The 11,272-nt window shown below is 50.6% G+C and overlaps 1 protein-coding gene across 2 annotated transcripts in view; it reads right to left on the reverse strand.

Moving 5' to 3' along the window:
- The window catches only part of SPTBN4 (spectrin beta, non-erythrocytic 4), a 114,646-nt gene that overhangs the window by 49,765 nt on the left and 53,609 nt on the right, over nucleotides 1–11,272 (reverse strand). For both annotated transcript variants that reach the window (XM_037729458.1, XM_017503200.2), the window contains exons 14-15: nucleotides 4,935–5,865; nucleotides 2,707–2,844 (exon numbers count right to left, since the gene is read on the reverse strand). In XM_037729458.1, the coding sequence (XP_037585386.1) occupies nucleotides 2,707–2,844; nucleotides 4,935–5,865 (1,069 nt within the window). The remainder of the gene's footprint in view (nucleotides 1–2,706; nucleotides 2,845–4,934; nucleotides 5,866–11,272) is intronic.

The following is an 11,272-nucleotide window of genomic DNA, read 5'->3' on the forward strand; positions in this document are numbered from 1 at the left end:
ACGCACCACCATGCCCAGCTAATTTTTTGTAGTTTTAGTAGAGACGGGGTTTCACCATGTTGACCAGGATGGTCTCGATCTCTTGACCTTGTGATCCACCCGCCTCGGCCTCCCAAAATGCTGGGATTACAGGCTTGAGCCACCACGCCCGGCCTTTGTTTGTTTTTTGAGACTGAGTCTCGCTCTGTCACCCAGGCTGGAGAGCAGTGCCGCAATCTCGGCTCACTACAACCTCCGCCTCCAGGGTTCAAGCGATTCCGCTGCCTCAGCCTCCTGAGTAGCTGGGATTACAGGCACCTGCCACCACACCTGGCTAATTTTTTTGTATTTTAGTAGAGATGAGGTTTCACCATGTTGGCCAGGATGGTTTTGATCTCCTGACCTCGGGTAATCTGCCCGCCTCAGCCTCCCAAAGTGCTGAATTTACAGGCGTGATCAACCCCGCCTGGCCTGAAAAGTTACTTTTTATAAAAATGTTAGTTACATTAACACATTAGATATTTAGATTTTTTAAAAATTTTAAGTCATGAGATCTCACTATGTTGCCCAGGCTAGAACGCAATGACTATTCACAAATTCGTTTATGGCACACTGAAGCCTCCAATTCCCAGGCTCAAGCGGTCCTCCCACATCAGCCTCCTGAGTAGCTGGGACTACAGGCACGCCCCACTCCCAGCTTATTATTATATTTAAATAACTTAATGTTTTAAAATTTCTTAGCCAGGTGCAGTGGCTCACACCTGTAACTTCAGCACTTTGGAAGGCAGAAGCAGGTGGATCGCTTGAGCTCAGGAGTTGGAGAGCAGTCTGGGCAACATGCTGAGACCCCTAAAATACAAAAATTAGGCTGGGCGCAGTGGCTCATGCCTGTAATCCCAGCACTTCGGGAGGCGAGGCAGGCTGATCATCTGAGGTCAAGAGTTCGAGACTAGCCAGACCAACATAGAGAAACCCCGTCTCTACTAAAAATACAAAATTAGCTGGGCATGGTGGCGCGTGCCTGTAATCCCAGCTACTCAGGAGGCTGAGGCAGGAGAATTGCCTGAACCCAGGAGGCGGAGGTTGCGGTGAGCCGAGATCGCGCCATTGCACTCCAGCTTGGGCAACAAGAGCGAAACTCCGTCTCAAAAAACAAAACAAAACAAAACAAAACATTAGCTGGGCATCCAGTTTCTCCTCTCTAATGTGGGGTCGTTTCCACCCCATAGTTTTAGCAGGAAGACTGGATATATTCGATAAACAGCCCCAGCTCAGCATTCAGCCAGAACTGCATTTGACTCCTACTTATAGACTGAGTAATCTTGGATAAGGAGTTCATGTCTTTGGAGCTGCATCTTCATCTATGAACGTACTTACACCGGGAGAATTGCTGGTAGCATTCCAGAGGTACTGAGATTAGTTTGTTACTATTCTTAAAGAGTTCTAGGCCAGGAGCAGTAGCTCACACTGTAATCTCAGCTCTTTGGAAGGCTGAGGTACGAGGATCACTTGAGGCCAGGAGTTGTTTTTGTATTTGTTTTGACACGGAATCTCTCTCTGTCACCCAGGCTGGAGTGCAGTGGTGTGATCTTGGCTCACTGCAGCCTCTGCCTCCCAGGTTCAAGTATTTCTCCTGTCCCAGTCTCCTGAGTAGCTAGGACTACAGGCACATGCCACCATGCCTGGATAACTATCGTATTTTTAGTAGAGACGGGGTTTCTATTCCATATTGGTCAGGCTGGTTTTGAACTACTGACCTCAGGTGATCCACCTGCCTCAGCCTCCCAAAGTGCTGGGATTACAGGCAGGAGCTGCCATGGCCAGCCGAGCCCAGGAGCTCTAAGACCAGCATGGCCAGCATAGTGAGATCCTGTCTGTACAAAAAAAAAAAAAATTAATTAGCTGGGCATGGTGGTGTGTGCCTGTAGTCCCAGTTACTCAGGAGGCAGAGGAGGGAGGATCGCTTGAGCCTAGGTGTTGGAGGCTGCAATGAGCCATGATCATGCCACTGTATTCCAGCCTGGGAAACAGAGCAAGATCCTGTCTCAAAAAGACAGAGAGAGAGAGACAGAGCTGAATTCTAGGACCTTTACTATGGAAATTGGGATATTGGGTTTTGTTGTTGTTGTTTTGTTTTGAGACAAGGTTTGGCTCTATTGCCCAGGCTGGAGTGCAGTGGCGCAATCTCTGCTCACTGCAATCTCCACCTCCCGGGCTCACGGCATCTTCCCATCTCAGCCTCCCAAGTAGCTGGGACTACAAGTGTGCACCACCATGCTTGGCTAAATTTTGTATTTTTTTTTTTTTTTGTAGAGAGAGATGGGGTTTCACCATGTTGCCCAGGCTGGTCTTGAATGTGGGAGCTCAAGTGATCTACGAATCTCAGCCTCCCAAAGTGCTGGGATTACAGGTATGGGACACTGTGCCCAGAAGAATATTGGGATACTTTTAAAAGGTAGATAAAGTGCTTGGGAATCCTCCTGGCAGATTGTAGATATTCAATAAATCCTTCCTGGACAAATAAATGAACAGCCAACTGAAATGTCTATTTTAATTTCACCACATCATCACCAGCATTAGGTATTATGATTTTTGGTCAACATGTTGTTGATTTATCAGGTGGCCATTATGATGCCAGGAGTTTGAGATTGCACGTCTTTGCTGTCCGTGGTTGTGTGAGTGTGGAAGGGGAGGATGGGAGGGACCCCCAGCCCCAGGCCCTCCTACCTGCTATTGAGGTGGTCCTGGCAGGAACGCACCTCATCAGAACTGGGGTGGCCTCCTTCCACCAGCTCCTGGACTGTTTGGTTCACATCGAGAACTCGGCCCATCAGGCTGTTCATCTCTTGGTCCAGGCTCTCGAATCTGCAGAAGGAGGATGGAGATGCTCAGACACCCGAATCCTGCAGACCTTGGTTTCATGAAATGCCTTCTATCGGTTCTACTCCTAACTCTCCACCCTCACTTTTCAGCCGCCTTTGTGGGCTCTTCCTCTGCTACCCACTGTTAATTTAATTTAATTTAATTTGATTTATTGAGACAGAGTCTCACTCTGTTGCCCAGGCTGGACTGCAGTGACATGATCTCAGCTCACTGCAATATCCGCCTCCCAGGTTCAAGCGATTCTTGTGTCTCAGCCTTCCAAGTAGCTGGGACTACAGGCGTGTACCACCACGCCCGGCTAATTTTTCTATGTTTAGTAGAGACGGGATTTCACCATGCTGGCCATGCTGGTCTTGAACTCATGACCTTATGTGATCCACCTGCCTCAGCCTTCCAAAGTGCTGGGATTACAGTCATGAGCCACTGCACCCGGCTGGACCTTGGTTTTATGAAATGCCTTTTACTGGTTCTACTCCTAACTCTCCACCCTCAGTTTTCAGCTGCCTTTAATTTAATTTAATTTATTTATTGAGGCAGAGTCTCTGTCGCCCAGGCTGGAGTGCAGTGGTGTGATCTCAGCTCACTGCAACGTCTGCCTCCCAGGTTCAAGTGATTCTCGTGTCTCAGCCTTCTGGGATTTACAGGCATGCACCACCATACCTGGCTAATTTTTCTACTTTAGTAAAGACGGGATTTCACCATGCTGGCCAGGCTGGTCTCAAACTCCTAACCTTATGTGACCACCTGCCTCAGCCTCCCAAAGTGCTGGGATTACAGGCATGAGCCACCGTGCCCGGCCTCTACCTGACATTTAAATGTGGGATTCCTCAGCAGCAACTCCGCCTCGAGTCCTCTGGGCTTTCCCTCACACCCTTCTTCAGCGATTCCACCCAACCCCACAGCCTTGGTCTTCTCCGCTTAACTCATGACAGTCACATCTCAGTATGCAGCCTCAACCTCTTACCTTTTGAACCTGTCTCCAACCTCCAAGCCTGGTGTATACCTTTTTGGGGCTATTCACACCCACCTAACTCAGATTTGTTCTTCCTCTGGGCCCCCATGTTGGAAACAGCACTGTCATCCCCCAGGCCAGAGCCCTGGGCCTTGTTTTGGAAAATCACCCTGGCCCATCAGCCTCCATGGCCTGTCCACTTACCTCCTGTCCTGGTCTAATCCTGTTCAGCTCCGTCTGGGTCCCCTCCCTGGTTGCCTCTCTGGGTTCCCAGCCACCACTCTCACCCACTCCAACCCACCCTCCACATGGTAGCCACTGAGGTCTATTTTAAGCTGGACATGGTCCTCCCATCTTTAAATCAATGTTTCAAAGAACCGGGCAACTGTGGGCACAGTAGGGACAAGGATCAGCCCTGTGTTTCCAGCAGTGTCCAACATGAGACCTAAGATGGCATAGGCACTCAGTAAACACCTGCTGAATGAATGAACGGATGAACAAGATGCTCAGAGAGAGTGGTGCAGAGGGGGAACACACATTGTTCACCCACTCATTGAGCAACTCTTTGTCAGAGTCAGCCAGCAGACAAATCACTGTATAATATGTCACGGGGTGGTAAGTGCTACAAAGAAATGTAAAACAGGATGAAGGAATACAAAGTGGCAAGGGTCAGAGCTATTTTAATAGCTAGGGAGGTGACATTTGTGCAGGGGCAGTGGGAGGCCTTCCAATGGAGCGGCCAGACTGAGGTGTCCCTGTAGAAGCTTAGGTCGTTTATTTCATGCTTGACAAATGTAAACCTGGGTAATATAATAAGAGCAAACGCTGGGGGAATGCTTCCTCTAGCCCCAGGCATTCGCTTAGTGTTCTGCATGTATGAACTCATTTACCCTTCACCACAAACCTGGGTAGGGACTAATATTACCCCCATTTTACGGGTGGGCAAACTGAGGTTCAGGAAGGTTAGGCAGGTTGCAGAACTGTCACAAAGCTGGTTACAGATGAAGCAGGGATTGGAACCCCTAGTTCCAGCTGAACGAACATGGGAACTGTTAAGCTAATGAAGGTGAGACTGGGTGCATGAGGAGGGGACTCTGGAGTCCCACATGTGCGCGCTCACCGGTGCTGCACCACCTCGACGTCGTCAAGTGAATCGGGCACGCGCATGGAGAGCAGCCATTGCTCCTTCTCGCCGATCCACAGCTCGCATGCGTGCACCTCGCCGAACATGCGGTAGACAGCTAGCGCGTCCCGCAGCCACTGGCGCCGCAGCGCGGCCACTTCGGTCACCTCCGCGAACAACTGCTCGGCCTCCACCACGCGCACCTGCAGCGCCACCACCAGTGGCCCTGCGCCACTGGCGCCCCCGAGAGACGCCAGCTGGCGTCGCAGGCCGCTCACGGGCCCGCGATGCGCCTCCACCTCCCCAGTGAGCGCGCGGTGCTGGCGCGCCAGGCGGCGGCTGGACGCTTCGTCGTGGCCGAAGTCACCGGCGGCTGCCAGGCGGTAAGCGTCGCGAAGCCAGTCCAGGAGCCCGTCGAGGTCAGCACCGAATTGGTGCAGCGCCCGCGCCTCCTGCAGCCGCCGCTCGCGCCGCGCCGCCGCCTCTTCCAGCCGCTGCCAGCGGCGCCGGGCGCTCGCCGCGCGCTCAGCCAGGCCCACGAGTTGCATCGTCTCCGCGCCCGGGCCGACTGCGCCGCCGGCCGCAGCCAGCTCCTCGCCGCACCGCAGGGCCTGCTGCAGCAACGCCCGCCGTCCGCCCAGCTCGCCCTGCAGGATCTTGTGCTGGGCCAGGAGGCGCGCGGTGCTAGACAGGTCATGCGCGCCGCCCGCCGCGCCCGCCGCACCGCCGCCGCCCGCAGCCTCCAACAGGCGCTCCTTGTCGCGCACCCAGCTCTCGGCCTCCTCCAGCTCCTGCAGCAGCGCCCACAGGCTCCGCGAGGCCTCCAGCTCCGCGCGCCGCCGCGCTGCCTGCTCCTGCAGCTCCGCCAGGCAGCCGTGCACGTGGTTCACGCGGTTGCAGATAACCTGCGGGTCGCAGGGCTGGTAGCCTGAGCCAGGAGAAGGGGAGCATCCAGGATTGGTTATAAGCCAAGGGGCGCCCAAGAGAGGATGGTGTGGGTTATCTTACCCTGTCCCTGGAGTGACTTCATGGTGCGAGCTACCTACCCTGTCCTTGGAGTGACTTCGTCAGGTACCGGGTCACGTGGCCCCTCTCCAGGCAGCCCTCCCTGACACTCCAAGGCTGGAGCAGGCTCCTCCTCCACCCTCTCAAGCTTCTCTGCTTCCCCATCCCAGGCCTGACTACTCTGTTGTCACCGCCTTTTCCTGTCTCCCCCGCTGGACTGAGAGCTCCTTGAGAGTAGGACCTGGGACTGTCTCGGTCACACCCTATCTCCATCACTGCCCAGCACAGAGTGGCACCCAGAGCCTAGTGAATGTAGTGAGTTGTTGACTGAATGATGGATGAAGTCAGAGCATCTCAAATTATGTATATTTGAGTGAAAATTGCGCTCATGTCAGAACCGGGTCAAAAGAAACTTCTTTTTTTTTTTTTTTTTTGAGACAGAGTTTTGCTCTTTTGCCCAGGCTGGAGTACAGTGGTGTGATCTCAGCTCACTGCAACCTCCACCTCCAGGTTCAAGCGATTCTCCTGCCAGCCTCCCCAGTAGCTGGGATTGCAGGCGCCCACCACTACACCCGGCTCATTTTTGTATTTTTAGTAGAAATGGGGTTTCACCATGTTGGCCAGACTGGTCTCAAACTCCTGACCTCGTGATCTGCCCGCTCAGCCTCCCAAAGTGCGGGGATTACAGGCATGAGCTGCCACGCTCGGCCAACTTCTCTGTTCTTAAGCCATGTTTCTGGGTTCCCTCTGTTATCCTTTGTTGCATTATGTGTCAATCCTACTGATTACCTGCACTCTTTTTTCTTTTTGTTTTTATGACAGCGAGAGGATCTCACTATGTTGGTCAGGTTGGTCTTGAACTCCTGGCCTCAAGCAATCCTTCCACTTGGCCTCCCAAACTGTTGGGATTACAGGCGTGAGCCACCGTGCTCAACCCCAACCTCCTTTTCCTTAAATATTTCACCTTCCTCCTGGATGGCTAGTGACTAGAAAACTGTGAAATTAATGTAATGGGTCACAGCCAGCATTTCTTTGGTGGAATAGAATAGAATGAATGGAAAATATCGCAATGCAACACAAGGTCAAGGGAAGTTTGTTTTGTTTTGTTTTGTTTTGTTTTGTTTTGTTTTGTTTTTGAGTTGGAGTCTCGCACTGTTGCCTGGGCTAGAGTGCAGTGGTTCGATCTTGGTTCACTGCAATCTCCTCCTCTCAGGTTCACACGATTCTCCTGCCTCAGCCTCCTGAGTAGCTGGGATTACAGGCGCACACCACCACACCTGGCTAATTTTTTTGTATTTTTAGTAGAGACAAGGTTTCACTATGTTGGCCAGACTGGTCTTGAACTCCTGACCTTGTGATCCACCCACTTTAGCCTCCCAAAGTTCTGGGATTACAGGTATGAGCCACCACACCTGGCCTGGAATCATTGTTTTATAAAAACTTCTGTTAGTGTATGTGTGCATGTATGCATGTGAACCCTGAGTCATGAGATAAGTATAATTATTTATTTATTTTAGAGATAGGGTCTCACTCTATCACCCAGGCTGGACTGCATGGCATGATCACGGCTCACTGCAGCCTCCAACTCCTGGGCTCAAGTAATCCCCCCTCCTCAGCCTCCTGAATACCTGGGACTACAGGCCCACACCGCCATGCCTGGCTAATTTTTTTCTAAGATTTTTGTAGAGATGGAGTCTCACTATGTTGCCCAGGCTGGTCTTCAACATCTGGGCTCAAGCAATTCACCCACTTTGGCCTCCCAAAGTACTGGGATTGCAGTATGAGCCACTGCACCTGGCTGTATATTTCTTGCTGGATCACAAAAGTGAGATAGACACTGCCCTAGGTGGAATGCGGGATTTCTGTAATTCTGGACATTCACTGATGTTGACTCAAACCACAAGGTATCCAAATGAATAACAGTTACAACAACAACAGTGTCTTGCCAGGTGCGGTGGCTCATGCCTGTAATCCTAGCACTTTGGGGGACTGAGGCGGGCAGATCCCCTAAGATCAGGAGTTTGAGATAAGCCTGGGCAACATGGCAAAACCCCATCTCTATCAAAAATACAAAAATTAGAAGGTGTGGTGGCATGCACCTGTAGTCCCAGCTACTCGGGAGGCTGAGGTGGGAGGATCACCTAAGCCAGGGATGTTGAGGCTGCAGTGTGCCAAGATAGAGCCACTGCACTCCAGCCTGGGCAACAGAGCAAGACCCTGTCTTAGAAAACAAAACAAAACAGGCTGGATGCGGTGGCTCATGCCTGTAATCCTAGAACTTTGGGAGGCTGAGGTGGGTGGAACATGAGGTCAGGAGCTCCAGACCAGCCTGGCCAACATGGTGAAACCCCGTCTCTACTAAAAATACAAAAAATTAGCTGCGCATGGTGGTGCGTGCCTGTAATCCCAGCTACTCAGGAGGCTGAGGCAGGAGAATTGCCTGAACCCAGGAGGCGGAGGTTGCGGTGAGCCGAGATTGCGCCATTGCACTCTAGCCTGGGTAACATGAGTGAAACTCCATCTCAAAAAAAAAAAAAAAATTTTTTTAAAAAAAGAAAACAAAACAATACAAAAAATAGCTTCCATGTACCCAGCCCTTACTCTGACACAACTTCATTTGATTCTCACTACCATCCTATGGGGCCAGTATCCTCTTCCTTATCAGCCCTGTTTTCCAGATGAAGAGACTAAACCTCAGAGAGGGGAAAGATTGCCCCAGCATCAGCTAAGAAGCGGTTCATGATGACCGCACACTCTGGACCACTCATCAGGCAGTACTGCCTCCCATCACCATGTCAATGTACTCTCCACACTTGCTCTCCCCACACTGGCCCCTTTGCTGGATTCTGGATTTCCTGGATCATCACAGGAACTGAGAACTCACAAGGTGAGGGCACAAGGAGCTTCCTGAGACAAACCTAGCTAAGGTGAAGGAGAGAGTCCCAACAACCTCCCCTGGAGTTGAGGCAGGGATGGGAGGGGGCTGAGCCAGGGTCAGGATGTTCACACCCGGGCTTGGAAGGAAACTTCAGCGTTTGCATTTAGAATGCAATGACCCAGGTTGGTTAGGGCGAGAAACTTCCCCACCAACCCGCAAGCCAGACAGGTTCTTCCTTTTCTAATAGTACTCCAAGATTCCAAAGGGCTGTGGGCTCTGGATCAAGGAGGAAAACATCTTAATGAAGAGATATGGACCAGCCTCAAGGCCCCCTTATGAGCGCCCTGGTCTGGGCCTGTTTCCTCATCAGTGAGAAAGAAAAAAGCAGCCCTGACTGTGGTCAGCACTCACAGCTAGCCATGGTGTTCTGAGCATAAATAATCTCACAGAAATGGCCAGGGCTGGGACGGGCGCAGTGGCTCACGCCTGTAATCCCAGCACTTTGGAAAGCCAAGGAGAGCAGATCATGAGATCAGGAGTTCAAGACCAGCCTAGCCAACACAGTGAAACACTGTCTCTACTAAAAATTTTAAAAATTAGCCAGGCATGGTAGGGGGTGCTTGTAATCCTAGCTACTTGGGAAGCTGAGGCAGGAGAATCGCTGGAACCCAGGAGGCAGAGGTTGGAGTGAGACAAGATCATGCCATTGCACCCAGCCTGGGTGACAGTGCAAGACTCTGTAGACAGAAAGAAAGAGAAAGAGAGAGAGAGAGAAAAAAAAGAAAGAAATGGCCAGGGACAGTGACTCACGTCTGTAATCCCAACACTCTGGGAGGCAGAAGCAGCTGGAATGCTTGAGCCCAGGAGTCCAGGAGTTCAAGACCAGCCTCGGTAACATAGATAGACCAAGTCTCTTAAAAAAAAAAAAAAGCCACAAACAACAACAATAATAAAACAATCTCACAGAACAACATCAGATGGGGCCACTCTGTGACTCTGTGACTGAGATGGAGTAGGACAAAACCAAGCCTCACCCCCTAATCATGCCTGAGCACAGACAAAAGCAAAGTCACTGTGCAAACCACAAAAATGATCACACATCCCCTTCGCCCAGCTAAGATGCATGACGGCTACCAGCTACTGCAACAGCCTCCATCTGTTCCTTGGCCTCCCAAAGTGCTGGGATTACAGGCGTGAGCCTCTGTGACCAGCCCCCCATCATACTTTCTTGCTGAGATGTCCCACAGCTCACCATGGTGTGTGTAAAGAACCACCAAACCCAGCTTGGTTTGACCACAGAGGGACTCCTGGTGGTCTCCGGCTGGAAGGCACTGATATAACTAAGACAGGAACCTTGTTAGAGCCAGTCTTGGTTTTGCCTATCAGGATCAACGTCCCTGTGTCTGGTAAGGGTGTCCCTCTCTCCTCTTTTTCAGTCTCTAAGTCTTTAGAATGGGCCTACCCCGCTCCTGGCCCTGGGATAGGCAGGTCTCAGGCATGTGGCCAATTAGATCACTGCATGCCCTGGGGCCACAATGATTGGCTGAGCAATGATGGAACCCGCTGTGAGCCAATGCAAGCTCTCCTAGGACTTTTTGTGGGAACTCTTGGGAGAAAGGGGCCTGTGTCCCATTGGCTCTGCTAACCTGTTAGGAAGTACAGGTATTGATCGACTTACGACCTATGCAACTTACGACCATTGGACTTTACGACCACAGTCACTAGCCACGACTGCTCCACGTCTGGCAGCGCAAACGTTGCCCAGCTGGGCGTACGACAGTGCGGGACAACAAACATATATGCTATATCATATCATTATTAGTCATTTTCTTGCCTTTCTTACTAAAATGTGAGTGGTTTATATCCCTATATCTTTAACAATATTAGAACATACTAAGTTTAAATTATATTTGAACAAGATATCCAGATGACATCTTTTATGATGAATGCTACATATTTGTATCCCATGGAAAGTCACATAAAATTGTGATGATTTACTTTTCTATTTACAATGATAATAAATAAATACTTGGCAACTAGTCCTTTTTAACCCTAAGACTTAACATAGTTCATACTCTTCTGCTTTTCCAGACTCATCATGTGCCGTGGTTTTTCACTTCAAACCATAGACCACCATGGTTCAGTGATCTGTGAATATTCCACGGTTTTACACAAGTCTGCGCCTTTACCACAAGTTAAGGTGGCTTTTTAAAAATGAAATTTGACAAGAATGCTTTCATAATAAGCATTCAGGTCAACCTTTACTACTGGTAATGCAGTGTTTTACTTAAACCTGACGAATGTAAAAATAAGAAACAAAGTGGTGTAGAGATGATACAAATGGCATTAAATGAACAAAGAAAATTATGATATATGGCCAGGCGCGGTGGCTCACGCCTGTAATCCCAGCACTTTGGGAGGCCGAGGCGGGTGGATCACGAGGTCAAGAGAT

This window comes from Cebus imitator, unplaced genomic scaffold, assembly GCF_001604975.1.
Source record: "Cebus imitator isolate Cc_AM_T3 unplaced genomic scaffold, Cebus_imitator-1.0 Scaffold306, whole genome shotgun sequence".
Lineage (NCBI taxonomy): Eukaryota > Metazoa > Chordata > Mammalia > Primates > Cebidae > Cebus > Cebus imitator.